Genomic DNA, 19636 nt, shown 5'->3' on the forward strand with positions numbered 1-19636 from the left:
AACTCATACTTTCAAAGTTCTTAATATGATGGGAGAGCTACTTTATGCAGTGACACTTGTGTATCCAAAACCATTGTGATATTCAAGCAGGAAACAGGGTGGAAATAATGAAATAGAAAGTTAATTATACAGAATAAGTCAATGGTATGTTTGTACATACAGTAGGCTATAGGGGTTCAGAAATGAAAATTTTGTCCCAAATATTATCTTGCTATTGCTATTTTCAATGTTTGTATTTTCATTTGTAGGCATTAATGTTCCAAGAAGCCGTTTCTTGCCAGTGAAAAAGACATCAGACTTGCTACTTGTCATGTCTAACTTGTACGCTATGAAGGCTGGATCGTTAACTATGAACCCACATAGACAGTTCCGTACAACACCCTTGGTCAAATTAGGTACTCATTTTGACAAGGTAAATAAAAGGTTTTTGACTTTCTAGTATCAAATTCAGGTGATAAGAATTCTCTTTTCTCATGTCGTACTCATAGATACAGTGTAGACATTTGACTTTGCCCCTAGTATATGCATGTATATGTGTGTGTGTGTGTGTGTGTGTGTGTGTGTGTGTGTGTGTGTGTGTGTGTGTGTGTGTGTGTGTGTGTGGTTGTGTCTTCCTGCCTGTCTGATAAGAGAGATGATTGTGAAAGTTCATGCACATGTTATAGTACATTGTGACCTACCTAGTAATAAAGGCCTCTAACTTTCCTGTGGTTCATGTTGTCCTTCACTTATTTTTTTTTTTTGCATTAACAGGTCCAAGTGTTTCTCAGAAGGTTTGGTAGTATTCCCAACATGTTAGAATTGGATCATCTTACAGTGTCAGGAGATGTGACATTTGGTAAAGGAGTTGTTCTCAAAGTAAGTGTACACTTTTATTGTGTTGGACTCCTAGCCATTTCCTCCCTGGTTTGAGTGTAAAAATATACAATTGATCATGATTGCATAGAATTGATTGTGAATTGTTCATAGTTGAAAGTGGTAGAGCATGCAGGATTTTCATGATGTGCTCAGTGCCAACATCATTGTACAGTGGTGTATATACAAAATTATGTGTCTATGTGTACAGTGTGTGTGTGTGTGTGTGTGTGTGTGTGTGTGTGTGTGTGCGTGTGTGCGTGTGTGTGCGTGCGTGCATGTGCATGTGTACAAGTATCCATGTACATGTGTACATCACCATCATATTGTCATCAGCCTTTGAATAATATCTTTATGAATAGCTGCACTTTCACATGATTCTGATTAATCTCTGCAATTTATGGAAAAATGTAAATTACATCTGAAACCTTTGAGGAGATAAAATCAATGACCCGATCAGCCATAAACTGTTGACATTTTCTATCAATAACATAGTAACAAGTAAACCGTCCATCATATCAAGTCCAGTAGATAGAGTCTGTTTGTGAAATGTGGTCTACTAAATGCTTAGCAGTTGACCACAAAAACTCTTTGAAAATGACTAAATAATTCCCTGAAAACCAGTCAACTTTGAGTGTGTGCATGAACCCTGTGTACTAATTGTTTGGCCTGACTCATCAGATGTCTATATGCATTCTTGATTTCAGGGGACAGTAATCATCATAGCTAATCATGGTGACAGAATTGACATACCTCCTGGTGCTGTACTGGAAAACAAGATTGTATCTGGTAACCTGAGAATTCTGGATCATTAACATATGGTTCTCATCTATTAATCAAGAAACTTTACCAGGAATACAGCTTTAATACCAGCCTTACTTCAGAATATAACATACCCTCTCAATCATAAAAGCTACAAAATATAAACAAATTGCTGGTGTTTTCATCCCAAACCTTAAACTTTGATGACAAATCCACTGTCCATGGACAAATTGCATCTTACAACTGTATTTTGTTTGAAGGATTTTTTGTGAAACTATATAGTGTTACTGTTGTTTGACATGAAATAACAACAGTCATACATCAAGAACACATGGAGAGTTTACCATCTGATTTACAGATAGAAATATGGCCAAATTATTGCTGTGTGTGGAAGATGTGTGCTACATCCACAAATGTGTTGAAAGTCTTTTGCTGTGTAATGAGAGCACATATGATATAGATTGAAGCATTAATATTGCAAAATGTGCGATATTTACCAGACACTGTGACTGATGTACAAATGTAGGTTGTTAGAATTTGAAACTTATGAAATAAGATTTACAACCATGTGTCAATTGTAATGAAATTTTATTCTATCAGAAGAAATATAATAGTAGTTATATGAATACATAAGTTAATTGCATATGAGTGTAAAATTGGCAAATTCAGATAATAACCTGTTCTACTGGGATTACTAGACTCACAGTCTATTAATTTACCATTTCCTTTTATCTTAATGTACTGAAATTGTCAAGAAACATACTCCTTTTCCCTTTTTAATGCTGTTCACTTATTTTTACTGGTTGGAGGAAAATATTGGAGTTATAGCATCAATGTCTGCAGCGATCACAAATAGCGCCCCCTAGAGTCATGCTTTAATTTCACATTCACCATGAGTTAAACATAGCAGCATTTTAATTAAGTTCCTCTGAGTGTATAAATTGCAATTAATAGAATGACTTTTATAAATGTAAACTTACATCTCTGCTAAGCAAAACATACTTTCTATTATTGCAGTGAACATTTTATGATTCAACACAAAAATAACAAATGTGTTTACCAGGCTTATTTCGTATCATAACACGCAAAAAGTTTTAATGATGAAGTTATGTAACATGATATGTGGCTATGTGATAATGAACTTGGCAGGTGGAGTCATGATGATCAAGTGGCCAGCTTAGAGTCTGCCAGATGCTGGTCTGAGCCTTGCCACTGCCATTTGTTTCTGAATGGCTAAAGCCAGGTTTGAATTATGATCATTGTGTCCCTATCAACCCAGCTGTATAAATGGTTGGATAGAGGTTATTATGTGAATGTGTTAATCATATGCACTTACAGAGGCTGCAGTGGATTGTATGCTCCTCGGGGAGTTGAGGACATTTAAAGGGCCATTGTGCTGTTATAAGTCTGTACCATGGATAATAATTTTTTATATCCTTATGTTAGGAATTATTACTAAGTACAACAAACGTTTCACTCTGAAAGACTAATGTCAGGTATTCTGGAGATTTTTGTATGGTCAGTATATACATAGCAAAGTTTAGAGGAGGTAGCCTGTAGTCTTTGATAACAGTGAGGCTATCACAGATTTATACAAATACTGGGTTGAATGGGTGTCAGTTGTAACTAATGCCACCATTATCATGAACTTGCCATTAGAAGCAGCTTGTCAATAGCAGCTGTCTTCTGCCTTTTTACATTGCTATTCATACCTAATACTTGATACCTTTGCCTTTACTGTACATGTTGTGAATCTAACATGAGAATTCTAAATAAAGTTAGCTGTGCATTTATCTTAAATCTGCATCTCTTAGAGCTACTTTATATCATGTATGTGTGTGTGTATTGTGTCTGCGTTTGATAGTTATGAGTGTTATCCCTGCATGATGTGTTCTTCAGAGTGTTTATATTCATATTTACATCTAAGTGCAACATGTCACTCCAACCTCACCAACCTGCCCTGTGTGAAAGGGGTTGACTAATGTGTGAGAGCACCCCATCATGGCATACCCTACAGATTAATCTACTAAGCTGCATCATGTCACTCCAACCTCACCAACCTGCCCTGTGTGAAAGGGGTTGACTAATGTGTGAGAGCACCCTTTCATGGCATACCCTACAGACTAATCTACTATTAAGGTGCATCATGTCACTCCAACCTCACCAACCTGCCCTGTGTGAAAGGGTTTGACTAATGTGTGAGAGCACCCCACCATGGCATACCCTACAGACAAATCTACTAAGCTGCATCCTGTCACTCCAACCTCACCAACCTGCCCTGTGTGAAAGGGTTTGACTAATGTGTGAGAGCACCCCATCATGGAATACCCTACAGACAAATCTAAATCCAAAGTGCATAATGAAATATATTGACAAAATGTAGGTGTACTATGACAAAGTAAGAAGCTCTACCTGTTGTGAAATTTCACATTTGAAAGTGGACTTCATGTTAAATCTTTCAAACTACATTTTACTATAGCTTTCTGTGAAAGAAATGCTGAAGTATAGTTCCCCTGTGCTACATGAGATGTGAAAGAGTTGAAGCAAATGGAGGCTAGGTAAACACAATGGCGACATTCATCCTCTTTAACCAACAAACATTCAAAACTTCACTTTCATAGATTTACAACTGATGAACAAAATTGGAAAGTTGATGATGCCCACATATGTTGATTGATTGATTTAATGAGTAAAAAACTAAATTACATACGTTGGATTGTTCTATTGTATGAAATATAGAGATATGATTCACTAGGATTTATTACAGATACGGATTATCCAGGGTTTTCATCATAGATGAATATTTATGTGTATTGAATTCAATCAGCGTTCATGAACATTTCAATGGAGTGTTTTTTTGAGCAATAAACTTGATAAAGTAATACTTTGTCTTCCATTATTTATTAGCTTCCGAGTGGGTACAGCCGAAATGGAGGCATTAGGAAATGACTCACTCACTCTCCATATGCAGCACCTCCTTGGGGTCATTTCTTCCCTCCACTTTCAACCAAACCTGGCATACATGTCAAACACTGTAGAGTACGTGTGCTTATTTGTGATCTTGACTTTTATGGCTGGCAAAAGGGTGGCCATATTTGAGGTAAAAATGCATATTTTCCCTATACCCCAGAAAGTTAGTTCATACAGACACCATTTAAATGTCTATCTCAACATTATCAATGGTGAGCTTTCTAACAAGACCTTGATTTCAACCATAATGCAAGAATTTGAATGCACAGAGATTCTATTAAAGTGTCTACACCCTTACTTTCAAAGGTAAGCTTTCTTTTTATACCTTCATGTTTGACCTTAGCCACCACGTCTGTACCATATTTATAGAAGTTGTCAAGTCAAACACAAAACTTACCTTGACCTTCATTGTTAAATCAAATAGCAAATGGCTCAATCACTTTTTATACCTAGGGACATTCATTAAGTGTGTACAGCCTCATTGTTAGAGGTAAACTTTCTATTCAGACACTGTTGACCTTGGCCTTCATCTTCAAGGTAAAATTGAAATTTGTACATTTACCTTTGTAGTTTTGTTGATGGGGTTATCATTCAATTGTCTACACCAATATTATCAGATGTAAACTTTTCAATAAGATACTAACACAACACATCTCCCATCAATTTCTTCATTCTATGAGTGGTAAAAATTGTTCACTACTGTAATTGTTGATCATTGTGGTAGAATTGATTTACCAGTCAATGGGATATACCTGATAACAAATTACCCCAAAACCTGCAAAAAGCAGAAAATTACCCAGATCAACTTGGCATGAACACATCTGAATAAACTTTGCCAAAGCCACATGCATATCAAATATCAAAGCGATCTGACCACTTGTTTCAGAGAAGTCGAAAAGCCTTTTTGACCGAAACTACCCCAACAATTTGTTTAAAATAGAAAACAAGCTTTCAGTCAAAGATAGTGAAATTTTGAAGTTGTTTTTTATGTGGTTTCCTTTTGCCACTATACATTGCCTGATAAAAGACAAACAAACTGCATTGCTAACAATTCATTACCATGAAATTGGAATACCAGAACAAAATTCATCAATACATTATACAATTTAATACATATTTGTGCACATGAGGCTATTAATCAAAATCAATGGTCACATAACATAAGGCACAATGCGAGACTATATTTACAGTGACAGAACTCTGACATTTACATTGACAGACTTCAAGACGACTCTCCTACATACAACCCAGCGCATGGCTAATCTATGATTTGTCAAACTCAAGATCAATCCAGATAAATCTATGAATTTATCCATTAATTTACTAGTACAATCTAGGAGTTTACCTAACACAAGATCAATGTCGTTATCATTGTGGTATTAAAGTCAAAGGTGTTGCGATAGGAAAAGTAAGAACTCTTCTATATAATGTGATATTGATTGTGAACTTGACAATACACTGTCACTAAGATTGTATTTCATGTTGAGTACCAGGTCCAATAAGTGAGAGTTGTCAAACTGTATGACAAGGCAGCTTATCATGATATCCAAGAAAAAGTAAAAGACTGCATTTACCTGATTGCAGCAAAAGATTCTACAATATCATTTCAATTGTACACTGCCAGACATATGACATCAACATCAATGTCTGGCCATAGCAAATGTGGTGATCAGTCAATTTGTAGTCACAAGTTTCTCTGACAAATGACTACATATAAAGAACTATATAAAGAACTATATATTACAAATATGCCAAGAACTTATTGGCACTTGTTCTGAAGTACATACTTGGATACACATTGTATATCAATAGCAATCCACATTTGAATCTGGTGCCAAGTTCACATATACAAATGCATTACAGTCTGGACATTGGTCTGTGCATGTTTAAGTACACTTGGTCAACATTTTGTTGAAATCCTACGTCAGTCTAGATATTCATAGAATTTGATGGAGTATTTTTGAGTTTGAATCTTTGAATACAATGTGACAGACATTATTATGTATAAGGCTTTGAGAGAAGTGTAAATTCATGTAAATTTTCAGAAAGAATAACAATAATATTGTCAATTTATCATAAGTGGATTGTGACTTGTCCAAATGACAAATTTTTGATGCAAAGAAATATACGTAATGTTCTTTGATGAAAAACCTGTTCACAACAAAGCAATCAAATACGAAAATTAAAGGGGATACAGTACTAAAACTGAATAATCAAAATTAAAAATTGCCTTGAAATTTTGAGTCACTTAACTTTATCAGCGAAAATTAAATTTTTGGAAAAATTTCGTTAATTTTCAGTTGTCAACTATGAGATGATTTTTAGCATGATGTGCTGTGATCACATTTTAGATGCATACGGACAGAAAACGAGCCAATAAAACCTGCAATAGTTGACAGTATGTTGGCACTAAATTTCTAAACACAAAGTTACATGTTCAATGATATAGTTGAATATCATTGCATGGACAGATTTTATGTTGCAAGTCTTCAGCGGTGTAGAATTTAATAAATTGAATGATGTACGTGACACATACTTAGCTACAAAACATGCAAGTGCCAAGTGAAGTGGGTCAGTTGTTGATTGTGCAGTGACTTTAGAACATTGTACATGGAGCGTTCTAAAAATAACACTGCATTCATTGTTAAGTAGACAGATTCTTAAAGAAAGACATGACATAGTACATCATTTGATGTAGTTCAACTCTGACCGTATGCATATGAGATCGAATGTCCAGACTGTAAAATGTATATGTTTATGTCTTTATGCTGAGTCATCAATGAATGCGAAGTTAGCATCGTATTCACATTTATATTAATGATCACAATGTGACATGATCAAATGTAATGACAAATTCACACTTTCATCTCCATATTCAAATTGATTCAGATAGTAAGCGAGCATTGTTTGACAAAATCCTGAAATCCTGAAACAGTTCAAAATTACAGAACTGCAAGTACTTTCAACAGACTGCAATATGCTGCACTTTTCACATATGTTTGTATAGCTCAAGAATACTTTAAACTGAGGGATGAAAGTGCAAAGCCATCATCATATCATATCCATATCCACATTGATGCTTCAAGGTGACTATTGAATATGGTATAGCTAAAATGATGTTGGTTTGGTGTTTAACTCATGGGACATTATGTTTTTGATACAGTACAAAGATAGACATATATCAACTCTAACAATAACAATGACAGAGACAAAACAAACCCAATCACATTAAACACCGAAAAGCATTGGTATTCTTTCAAAGTGCAGTACAAACAGGCTTCTAATGAAAACATTACACATGGACTTCATGATTTTAATGGCTGCAAATTCAGTGCAATCGTTTATTTTCTAACATATCAACATTTCAACTTGACTATTAAATTCTACATCCCCACTGTACACGGCACCTATGTAATTGTTTCTTTTGCATTAGAAGTTATCTGATGGTGTGTATTAAATGTCATGTCACATGAGTGAAACACCAAGCCTAAATAATTTCAGCTGTAACTTCATGTCCTGTTTCCTATATTGTGTATATGCATGTTTACATGTGAAAGCTCTCCTCAAAGACCCCAAGTATCAGCCGCAGTAGTTGAGTCTGACTACATGTAGTTTCACTTCATCTTGTTCTTAGTTCATGAAGTGTTGCAGTTGACTTTCAGATAGTTTAAGACACAAATTGTCAATCATACATGCAATTTTCAAAAAGTAAACATGCTGTCATAGGAAATCTGATGTTATCACCCCACAGGTCTTTGGAAATTTGTAATGTCATTGTGTTAGCTTTTAACAATGATAGAATTGTTAGCTGGTGGAGTTCATACATTCATACATGTACCAAGTGACTGTGATAATCATACAGATTGAGATACACAGTCAGCTGTTTACTTGACTGCACACAAGAATGGCATCATTAGCTGTGGAAGTGATGTACATGGTTCCCATCTTTTATCGTCCATCTTGAATTTGTACCATGCTGCAAGGTATTCATCAAAACTGGCTTCACATGTTGCATACAGAGTACTTGTAGCTGATGAAAACACAGAAATCATCTCATTTCCTCCTGGGCAGTCAGTGAAGAAGATAGGCAGAGAGTCAGCCAATTCTACTTCGTGTGAAAAAGATGACCAATTGTCTAGTAATTCATTATAGACATCAGGATCACGGCATTCATAGTCTGATACCAAAATGTCTCCATCAGGCATCAAGAAGCATACATTCATGCTATGTCTGGCCAGTTGCATGTCAGCTTTTAGTGTCCACATTTCATTTGTTGTATTGAAGCATTCCATTTCTGCTGTGCTATCTCCACATGGGACTTTTCCACCAATGATATAGATATTTACATCTTTGCACACAGTGGAAAAATACAGCCTCTGGATCTTCATTGTGGCAAGAACTTTCCACTTGTTATACTGGGTGTTATAGCACAGGGCAGATGTACTGATTCTCTCCTCTTGAGATCGTAGAGCACTCACAAACATATACAATTTCACTCCACATTTGACAAGCTGAACCCAGGTGTCTTGACTAGGGTAAGTGCTGCGGATGACATGGTTGGCCTTGCTGACTGATGCACACTGAGACCATGTATTCGATTCAATGTTGTACTTGTACAGATCAAGATTTTCATTGTCACTCTTGAAACATACAGCATAAAGGTATCCATTGCAAAATGCCAGCCCTCTTAATGCACTCGCATTCAGTGATGCTAATGAAAACCAATTATTCAGACGTGGCACAAAGCATTTTGTGAGTAACCAGTCTGGAGTCTCATCCCCTTCTGTTCCAGTTACACCAACAGCAAAGATGACTTCATCAAGATTACCATATCTTGGTCTTGTGCGAGGACTCTGGTGTTCACCATGTTTATCTGGAAGAAGCTGGTAGCTCATGGCTTCTTGAATCAGCTCCAGACACCACTCTGAGTGACGCACCATTGGGTTCTTTTGAACATCACCAATGAGATCTGGAGCTGGCATGAGAGGCAATCTGATATATGACATCAATTCATCAAGGTACTCCTTTCGCTCATCTTCACAGTGATTGACCCATTTCATGAGAGCTTTGAACACTTCAATTTCTTCTACTTCAACCAAATCACTCTTTATCATCACTATCACCACTTCTTTGGGGAAATTCACAAACTCATTGCTTTCTACTATGCACGAGAAATGTTTGCTTAGAAAGGATTCTGCTTCTTTGCGGAGTTGGTCTAAATTGTACGTGTCTGCATTTCTGTATGCGCTGAGAACGTTGTCAACACACAAGGTCTGCGTCCAGTATTGGGCACAATATTCACGAACTTTCTGAAGTAAGAACAGATCTGAAGCAGCTATTATACCCTCAGCATTACTGTCAGATATGGTTATTTTGTCGGTGTACACGTAATTTAGAAGACTCTCAACGGCTTGTGAACTCAGTGACATCAACTTCACTTCTTTCTGTCTGCTCTCGATAAAGCGACTGCCTTCAAACATACTTTTGAAGTACGGACTGCAGGCTGACAAGACATTTCTATGGACGGGAAACTTTCGGTTTTCCACAATCAGAACAACATCGCAAAGTTGCCCCGTTACCCGCTGTAAATGAAGCTCTTGTAGTAAATCATTGGCGTGGTCACCATTACTTGAGAATTCGATGGCACTTTCGTCGGTTTTAGCTCTCCGGCGTCGACCTCCACCGCGACGAGCTTTGCTCGACCTTTCCGCCATTTTAACACTTCTCTGCAATGTGAATATGTCCGTTTTACGACTGTATGATAATTAAAGAAAAACATGTTGTAAACGTTGGCTGTGGTAAAATTAACATGACCTTTCTTTGTTTTTAGTCAAATCTTTACCTCTGAAAAGAGTAACGACAAGTAAACACAGGAAGAAATTCTTAAAACATAAAATAATTTCATGTCGCAAAAAAAACTTTACCACTTTACGTCATCAATGGCCGAAGCGCAGCAAAAAGTAAACATTGTATTATTATAACGTAAATGCATGTTCTCTAGTTATGTTATCTCAATTGTTTATATTGTCATCTCGTGGCGACACATTAGTTGACAAAGACTGTATCCTTTGATCGATGTTATTGATATCTCTATACGTGTCGTATGCCCTTGGACTTGTCACTGCCCCTCTATCACGCACACTTCACAGAATCCTTGGGGTGGGGTGTTAAATGACAGTGTTTATGCTGCTACTCTTGTTGGGTTGAAGCATGGATCTATTATTGAGATCAATAACAGATCCATGGTTGAGGCACAGACAAGTGACAAGCTTACTTGTCTGGTTGAAGTCAGAGTAGCCTATACAAAATGGACATGTACACTGGCACTTATTGGCACAAGTTAATTAAGAAGTGGCTCAGTTTATTGTTGTATTGGTATGACTTCCTTTGTACCCTCTCATCAGCTTAAAAATGGAGGGTGTATTTACGAATTAGAGTGGAATTGGTAAAGATAAATATAAAGGGAGATTCAGGTCAGGGGTTACCACAGGAATTTCACAAGTATTTCCCTGATGAGCTTGCAACCCTTAGATTAATGGTGATAATAGCACCATAGAAGTGGTTTGATACATCCATACTAATACTCATTGTCTTTGACTACTATATCTCAACTCGGACCAATATACAAGCCTTAAATTGTATATTTTGGTCCCAAATCTAATATAGAGATGGAAACTGGGTTGAAATTCAAAGCCCAGTGAAAACATCTACTGTAATATTATGCTACAGAATAGAGGGATGTTTAGAATCCAATTAGGATTACTAGTCCCATGAATTGAACTGAATTGAATTGAACTGAACTGTAAACAGGACAGTATCATGGATGAATTCATGAGCATGGATTCCAAGATAATGAAAACAGTGATGAAATATGGACATGAAACAATAATAATAATGTTGGGTTCTTATATAGCGCTTTCCCACTACGTGCTCAAAGCGCTTTACAATTATTACCCCTGGCTCGGATCAGAACAGCACAACGGCCCTTTAGTCTTCCTCAACTCCCCGGGGAGCATACAATCCATTGCAGCCATTTAAGCGCATAGGATTAAAGCCTTCACATTGCAACCTACATCCTACCAGGTCCCCAGTTATACAGCTGGGTTAACTGAGGCACAGTCGTGGTTCAAATCTTGCCCAAGGACTTTAGCCACTCAGAAACAAACAGCAGGCAGCGACGGGGCTCGAACCTGCAACCTGTAGATTCCAAGCCGGTCACGCTAACCATTCACCCATCATGACAACACCTGGGCATTTGAATTACTAGTATTACAGTCTCAGTAGAACTGTGCTGCACTCAGATCACATATATACATGTATGGAGATGCTGGAATTTCTTGATGAAACAATGTGATTTTGTGATTATTGAAAGTAACTGTAGCAGGACATATAGCTAGATAGAACAGAACAGAAAGAAGTCAAGTCTGTTGAATAGATATTTCTTGACTTGAATCATAAATGACAGATAGATGTGATGGAGTAAAAGGAGCAGCTGATACATTCTTAGAGAAGTTACAGCAACATAAAGGTGAACAGGCACCTCCTGTACTGGTAAGTAAGAATTGTGAAAGATGTAATGTTTCTATAAGAACAAAGCCATGTGAAGTGACATTGAATAGAAAAATGCTAGTTCAGGAAGATACTATTTGCTAAATTCTAAATGAGTTGTATGAGTCGATAATCATGCAAATCAGCATAGGTTCTGTATGATACTATTTCAATAGTTTAGACTGTCAAAAGTCACTTTTGATTGTACTGTTTTTGGTTAAATCTACTGATAAAGAATTAATAAATGAGTCTAATTTTTTTTAGATATATTTATATATTTCCATGGAATTTTTAGTGCTAAAGCATTTTTTAAGTAAAAGAGAGTGTATATAAGCACTTCATGTGCTAGGACTCAAATGCTTTGTCTTTCAACACTCCTTTCACTTATAAGAAAATCACATTAAAATTTTAATGCTATTTATGATGACACTAGTACATGTATATCGTATGAAACTTTGACAATAACCATTGTATTGTACCTTATCATTCCAACCCAGGAAGTTGATGGCTCATTCTTTGTCCATATAAAGTGCAATGATCTCTACTTTGTGTGTATTGTCAAACCAGATGTATCACCATTTACAGTTCTGGAATTTCTTCTGAGGTAAGTCTTTTTAAGGTCAAAACTTACAGCTGCCATTACTATTGTTATTATTGGAGTAGGTGTTACACATATGTCAAAATCCAATGTCATTTCTCAGCCATGGACAGGCTGTTTTTCTTTGAATATGCCACATGGTGCAAAGATGAAGTACCTAATTACTATTATTATATGCCTCCTTATATTCAAACATCACCTGCTCCATTATTCTGAGTCTCAGTCATGATGACATGGCATCTGTATATTTTGGTACTGCATATCAAAATTTTGTATTAGTAATTTCCATGTTTTACTCAAATTTGCTGTCCATATCTGAGACAATGCATGCATAATTTATCAATCAGAGATATTCCTCATTCCAAAATTAGAAAAAGAGTAATAATGACATAGAAAAAATATGAATAAAGTTTGGTTTCTTGTACAAAAATTTGAATGTGACAGTGAAAGATTTGTTTATTCATGTTGGACCTCAGTGTAGATTTGTTTAGTCTTTTCTAGCCATCACATTTACAGAAGCCAAACACCAAAAGAAACTATTTTGACTCCTGTGAGTAGAAATCTCATTACTATTAAAATAGATGCACTTGTTGTTTTATCGTTTACCATTTTTAGGGTCAGTAATCTATGTAAAGATTATTGTGGTGTTCTCAATGAAGAGGCCATTCGGCTCAACTTTGCATTGGTCTATGAACTTCTTGATGAAGTTATGGTAAGTACTTCCTGGAATAAAGTAGATTAGAATTCAAATATATTACCTTAAGTTGTAATTTCTGCTTCAAAGTTTTTTTAAATACAGCCTCAGCCCAGGGTTTCAAATGTATTTTATAATGAGAACTGAAGTCAGTTTGGAGTATCATTTGGAAATATCAATATTCTCTTGAGTTCTTTTTTAAAAACTATATAATATATACAGATGTACAGTGTCTGTACACATTGAAAAAATAGAATTTTATCGATTCTCACTACAGATGACTAAACAATTTTTTTTAATGTTTTGTAGGATTTTGGTTGTCCTCAGAACACATCTACAGAAGCTCTCAAAGCATACATCCAGAATGATCCTGTTCTAGTTAAACCAGACAGACAAGCTGGTAGCGTTTCATCAGGACTGGTAAGAAAGCAAAATATCAGTCAAAGTCTAATTAAATATCTGTATGTTCCTGGTGTATTATATTGTCAAAACCTGTAATATTCTTAAATTCGTAATATGTTGTAACATAATTGGACCATGCCTGTTTATATATATTATATAAACCCTTGCCCTAATGACAAGCCGATTTTAAACAAGTTTATCATCTGTTTATAGGCCCATTCTCAGGGAATGAGGTAAAATGATGATACAAAATGTTTGACCATCTTTTACCAAAAGATAATGACCTTCCTTTGAAGTTTTAGACAGGCAGCCCATGGTCACAACAGAACAGTCATTTTTCTATGGCTATTTTCAGAAGATTCGTAGAAATCACTTTAACAATGGACCAGAGAAGACATTCCTTTCTTAAGGGTTTGTACATACCCATACTGTAAATTGTGCTCAAATTTTAGATTTGACTGGGTTGTAAATCTTGACTTGAATGTGATTTTGTAATTTTGTGTTCCTTTTTCCAGTTTGGTGCTGATCATCGCATTGCACCAAGTACTGCAGCCAACAAACCAATATCAGCATCTAGGCAAGAACAGGTATGTATAATATATCATACCTGTAGAGTCACTTTGAGGGGGGTGAAATATAAATGGACATACCTCAATGTCATACCTGTAGAGTTACATTCAGAGAGTGAAACGTGAGTTAGCTATTTATTATTATGCAACATATTGTTTTCATTATTATCATAACATGCCATTACTAGTTAGATGCTATGAGTTTATGGATATCAGTTGTTCTGCTCACAAGCCCTATTAAAGTCGGCCCCTTTCACTTTACAACAACAACAACAACAACAACAACAACAACAACAACAACAACAACAACAATGAATGAATGTAACCATTTCCATTTGTCTTTTGTAGTTGACACGTAAAAATGAAATATTTGTTGACGTTATTGAGAGACTAACAGTGCTAATTGCAGCCAATGTAAGTAATATTGATTGTTCCTGTCATTTACACTCTGCTCAGTATGTTTTTTTTGTGATTATGATGGGAAATGATTCAGAGTTATTTCTCAGTCTATAAATCCTTATGTCATCCATATTCAGTTTTGTAAGATCTGTGTATACAGTGTTATTGATGTGTGTGTTTAAGGTGTAATTTTTACTATTGATAATAACGATATTAACCTTAGATTGTGTCATAAGATGGTTGCGTGATACACACAACAAGGGATGGAATGCAGTATTGTATAAATGAGATGACAGAACTACATATCAATTGAGAATACTGTATTTTACCAAAAGTAATAGTACATAAAATGAAACAGAACTTGCAACAATAAAGCCACTGATACACTCGTCAGATTTATACAAAACAACAAAAATAAAGCTTGTATACGTAACTATGGTGATGACAGGCCCTACTCCTAATTATCTAATGAATTTATAGTCCATGTGGTAGCAAATAGTCATAGACGCGAAATTTGGAGTTCAAGATGTTTTCAAACAATATATTGTGTATCAGTTGTCCACGAGATAAGAGCTCACCCATTTAATCAATACCACATAATCCAATTAACCATTGGAAAATTAAGTGTCCCATCGTTGTAGGTTGAGTTCCTATTATGTGTTGAAAGCAATACCAGTCCAGGCAGTACACAGTAGCCAGCAAGCCAACATCAACAAGTAGTAGCATCTAAATTCACCCTTCAGGCCGTGATGTTATAAGAAGCACATGTCCACTGGTTTTGAGAGTATTTATAGGTGTCTGCGTAATGATGATTGGATGTACACAAACCCAAGCAGAATTTTAGCTGTTGACATGTAAATTAATTTAAGTACACTGTCATCACCAAAAGGTCCCTGACCTATACCTGTCATCACCATTGATCAAAAGGTCACTCGTACAGTAAACTTAGAATCTATTTATTCAAAATCACAACCTCTTGACACATTGTCATTGACTCAAAGAGGAACTTTGCCATCATCTAGGTGTTATGTACTTATAAATACATTGACAACTTCAATCATTGTGATGGTATATTCACTGTATATACTGTTGTTGTGTCTATCCTGTATACAGGGGAATGTTGTACGCAGTGAAATTGATGGTAGTATGCAAATGAAAAGTTTTCTAGTTGGATCACCAAGTAAGTGTATTTTGACAAATGACATCTGACCTGATGATGGTCTGTTAAAAGGAAAGTTAGTCAGAACTTTTGGAAACACTTTGAATTGATTTTTGTTGACATCATCCAGTTTTCATTCGTGTTGTTGGACAAATGAACTCTTTATTATGATACTAAAACTACATAGACATGGAATAAGGTAACTATTATAGTCCATTATTATGATCTAATTATTATCATTACAGCCTGTAAATAAACGAATCAATCTGAATCCTTTAGGGTGATTTTAGTCAATGCTAGAATTGATAGAAGTTTACTTATATGAAATAACTTAATCCCATTTTACACCAAGTTCAATCATTTTCACCTCACATTTTAGACTAAACAGTTAGTCTTTCATGAAAGTAGTCAAGTTTATGTCATCTATGCATACAAACTACTGACAATTCTTTTCTCTATTGTGGATAGAAATAAAACTAGGTTTAAATGAAGAGGTCTCAATTGGTAAAAGTAGTCATGTTGGCTATGGTACCCAAGTCAGACTAGACTCCATTAATTTTCACCAGAGTGTCAATCTAGAGGAGTTTGATAACAGTAAAATCATCACTGTTCATCCACCTGAAGGAGAGGTATGTTTTCCTGCATTCGTGTTGTTTGTAAGGAAAAGTATGTTTCCCAGAGATTACTAGTTTCATTTCGTTTGTAAGGAGAGGTATGTGTCCCAGAGATTACTGTATCCATTTCATTGGTAAGGAGAGGTATGTTTCCCAGAGATTACTGTTTCCCAGAGATTACTGTTTCCTAGAGATTACTGTATCCATTTCGTTTGTAAGGAGAGATATGTTTCCCAGAGATTACTGTTTCCCAGAGATTATTGTATCCACTTCAGTTGTAAGGAGAGGTATGATTTCCAGAGATTACTAATTTAATTTTGTTGGTAAGGAGAGGTATGTTTCCCAGAGATTACTGCTTTCATTTTGTTGTTTGTCACATCTTAAATGCTAGCATATGAGATATGTGAGCCAATTATTACATACCTTGATATACACATGTAGTCTTGCAATAATTCTTTCACTGAGATAGGAACATCTTGGGTCAAAAAAAGTAGTAACTCATCAAAAATTATGATGTTACAAGATACTCTAATATTTTGACATTGGAAATCATGATTTTAAAAATCAATATTTATTTCTCACCATGTAAATGTTTACCTGACACGTATTAAAAGTATAACAGAATAAATATGGAGATTTTCATCTGTGAATCAGGATATTATCTACTGTCCTTCACACCAGGCAGATTGCCACCTGATTCTTTATGTGCTAACACACATACTGGAGCAGTAATATATATGGCATGAGATAGACAGTCTATCGACGTAACAACTTGCCTGTAAAATATCACAATCAATACAGTTCTTCTTCAGAATTTGTATAAACTTGTGATGAACAAGGGCAGAAGATGACTTTACTTTGAAGTGTATATTTTTATCTCAATCCATGCTTTATATCAACTAGTTGTACACATTTTTATGACAATTCAGTCAAAATAATCAACCATTCACTGTTTTTCCAGTTCACAGTACTTAAATACCATATATCTGGAGATTTACCAAGCCCACTGCCATTCCAAGTTTTCACATTTGTTGAAGAAATTCAAGAAAAAGGGTAAATTTTCTCCATTATTTGAGTACAAACATTGTTGTTTTAATGATCATGTTTCAGTTAGTGTCAAATTAGTGATTTAAGAGGGCAGAGCAGAAGAAACATTTCAAGCAACGCCTAGTTTGTACTGGTACATGTAGTTCAAACTAACTATAGTATATACAATACCAATAGAATGTGTAATCAAAAGTAATTTTGTAAAATAACATTTCTTGCATACTTTGCTTCTACATACAGTGCCAATTTGATATATGCTATATTCTTTTGAATGCAAATATAAGGCCTTTTTTTTGAATTAATAAAATAAGTTTGTTTATTAAATTTTTCTAAAAGCCGTATGGTGTGACTACTTTTGTTTTTATAATTTTAGACAACTGATAGTGCAATTAAAAATCCAGTGTGACATTCCAGTGAAGGATTATGCTGTCAATATTGTAGTAAGACTACCTGTACCCAAATCTACAACTGAGTAAGTAAACTAGTCATCTTGTGTAGGTGTACAGGTGTTCAATGTAACGGCTGTCACAATTTATTCATTGCATTGAACCTTATTGTTTATGTGATACAAAAGCAAAGATAAGTGTTAGTTTTGTCTTGTGCAAAATTTGTGTACAGGAAATATTTGTGTATTAGAAAATATGTGGGTTACTATACTAGCTTTTCCTTGGCTGTACTTCTAACCCCCACCCTAGCATACTGAATACTTCATGACTGATGACTTGCAATGAACATTTGTGCTTAGAAACTGTAATTATATTTAACAATGGTTTATACAAGTGTGAGAAAATGTCAGAATTTACATCTGAAAGTATCATTATTTTGAATTGATTTACAGTGTAATTACTAGTATCAGTGGACCTGGTGAGACAGCAGAATATAAACAGAGTGATAAAATTGTGTATTGGAAAATTAAAAAAATTCAAGGTAGTTCTGAAGTTGGGACTAAATTTATGGTAAGTCTAATTTCATGTTGTGTTCTCTGATATGATAGTACAAACCATAAAGATGTCAAACATAAGTTTCCCAGTTGAAAAAATAATTGTTGGTATACATCAGAAGTAACAAGAAGTAGAGTAACAAGAAAATAATGAATGAACTGGTTCACTTGAAGTTACCCAGTACATGTACAGCTGTGATGAGCACATATCTAGCGCCCTCTGTAGGTGACTATAGAAGATTGATGTCACACGTTTACAGACACAACATTTCAGATTGAACATATCTTGATTAAGAGCAAAGTTTGCATTAGACAGGGTCAAATTAAATTTGGATTATTTGAAAATATACCAAATCTGAATACTCAACAAGAGTTTGGAGAGATGACAGAGTGTAATACAAATAAAAGTCAAATTATACCTCTCATTCACCAGTAATAATACTGCAGACTTTGTGTTTGTCTTTTGCAGGTCACAGTTGGTAGCTGTGGAAGGCAGAGCAGAATGGAGTTAGGACCAATCAGTGTAGATTTTGAAATACCTATGTATGTACTGTCACACCTACAGTTACGTTTCCTGAGAGTTTTTGATAGAGACCATTCCTATGTTCCATTACGATGGGTTAGATATGTCACACATTCTGATTCATATGTGGCAAGACTTTGAAAAACACAGTTGGTTTTCTTAAAATGCACAGAAGAACTCAAGAGCAAGCAAGCTCAATTGTTTTTTTCCATTATTTCTTTGGTCAGTGAACTGTGTTAGGTCGGTTGTATGCATGTAATTTTTTAGACCGATATAAAACCTAATAGGTTCTCATATCACACTTGTTAAGATAATACAGGAGTCAAAAACATCAAATTTTCGATAACTTCTCCCATAATCTGATAAGTATTGACAGCATTCACATTTATAAAAGTAACATGTCTGTGATGTAATAACTGCTCAACATTCCATGTTTGATGTTAGATGTCAAATATGCTGATATATACTGCACCATGATGTATAGAAATTGACCAGAATAGGATAATAAAAAGATATTATGTATGTGCTTTCAGGAAGATGATTGAAAACAACTAAG

At 35.3% G+C, this 19636-nt stretch overlaps 3 protein-coding genes across 4 annotated transcripts in view; 2 read left to right on the forward strand and 1 right to left on the reverse strand.

Annotated features, from left to right (window-relative positions):
• The window catches only part of LOC144453318 (UTP--glucose-1-phosphate uridylyltransferase-like), a 28928-nt gene extending 24457 nt beyond the window's left edge, over positions 1–4471 (forward strand). For both annotated transcript variants that reach the window (XM_078144578.1, XM_078144577.1), the window contains exons 13-15: positions 249–412; positions 754–858; positions 1563–4471. In XM_078144578.1, coding sequence (XP_078000704.1) covers positions 249–412; positions 754–858; positions 1563–1670 — 377 coding nt within the window. In that variant the 3' untranslated portion in view covers positions 1671–4471. The remainder of the gene's footprint in view (positions 1–248; positions 413–753; positions 859–1562) is intronic.
• A 2402-nt stretch (positions 4472–6873) lies between these two features.
• On the reverse strand, positions 6874–10301 carry LOC144446327 (kelch-like protein 24). Its single transcript, XM_078136077.1, has one exon. It carries the CDS (start codon positions 10299–10301, stop codon positions 8472–8474), a length of 1830 nt encoding a protein of 609 aa, XP_077992203.1. The 3' UTR covers positions 6874–8471.
• A 232-nt stretch (positions 10302–10533) lies between these two features.
• Positions 10534–19373, forward strand: LOC144446338 (AP-4 complex subunit mu-1-like). The gene is made up of 13 exons (XM_078136088.1): positions 10534–10648; positions 12053–12138; positions 12633–12739; positions 13349–13445; positions 13737–13847; positions 14345–14416; positions 14747–14812; positions 15911–15977; positions 16425–16585; positions 17532–17623; positions 17991–18089; positions 18456–18573; positions 19027–19373. The coding sequence occupies exons 1-13, from the start codon at positions 10591–10593 to the stop codon at positions 19219–19221; spliced, it is 1329 nt and encodes a 442-aa protein (XP_077992214.1). The 5' UTR covers positions 10534–10590; the 3' UTR covers positions 19222–19373.
• The last annotated feature ends 263 nt before the right edge of the window (positions 19374–19636 follow it).

Source organism: Glandiceps talaboti, chromosome 2, assembly GCF_964340395.1.
Source record: "Glandiceps talaboti chromosome 2, keGlaTala1.1, whole genome shotgun sequence".
In the NCBI taxonomy this organism is placed as follows: Eukaryota; Metazoa; Hemichordata; class Enteropneusta; family Spengelidae; genus Glandiceps; species Glandiceps talaboti.

Excerpts from the sequence above, each read along its gene's own strand:
- LOC144446327 (XM_078136077.1), bottom strand. The coding sequence starts at position 10,301 with ATGGCGGAAAGGTCGAGCAAAGCTCGTCGCGGTGGAGGTCGACGCCGG.
- LOC144446338 (XM_078136088.1), top strand. The coding sequence starts at position 10,591 with ATGTTATCTCAATTGTTTATATTGTCATCTCGTGGCGACACATTAGTT. Across the intron at positions 15,978-16,424 it reads TTTTCTAGTTGGATCACCAA|AAATAAAACTAGGTTTAAAT; the intron begins GTAAGTGTATTT and ends TATTGTGGATAG. Across the intron at positions 16,586-17,531 it reads TTCATCCACCTGAAGGAGAG|TTCACAGTACTTAAATACCA; the intron begins GTATGTTTTCCT and ends CTGTTTTTCCAG.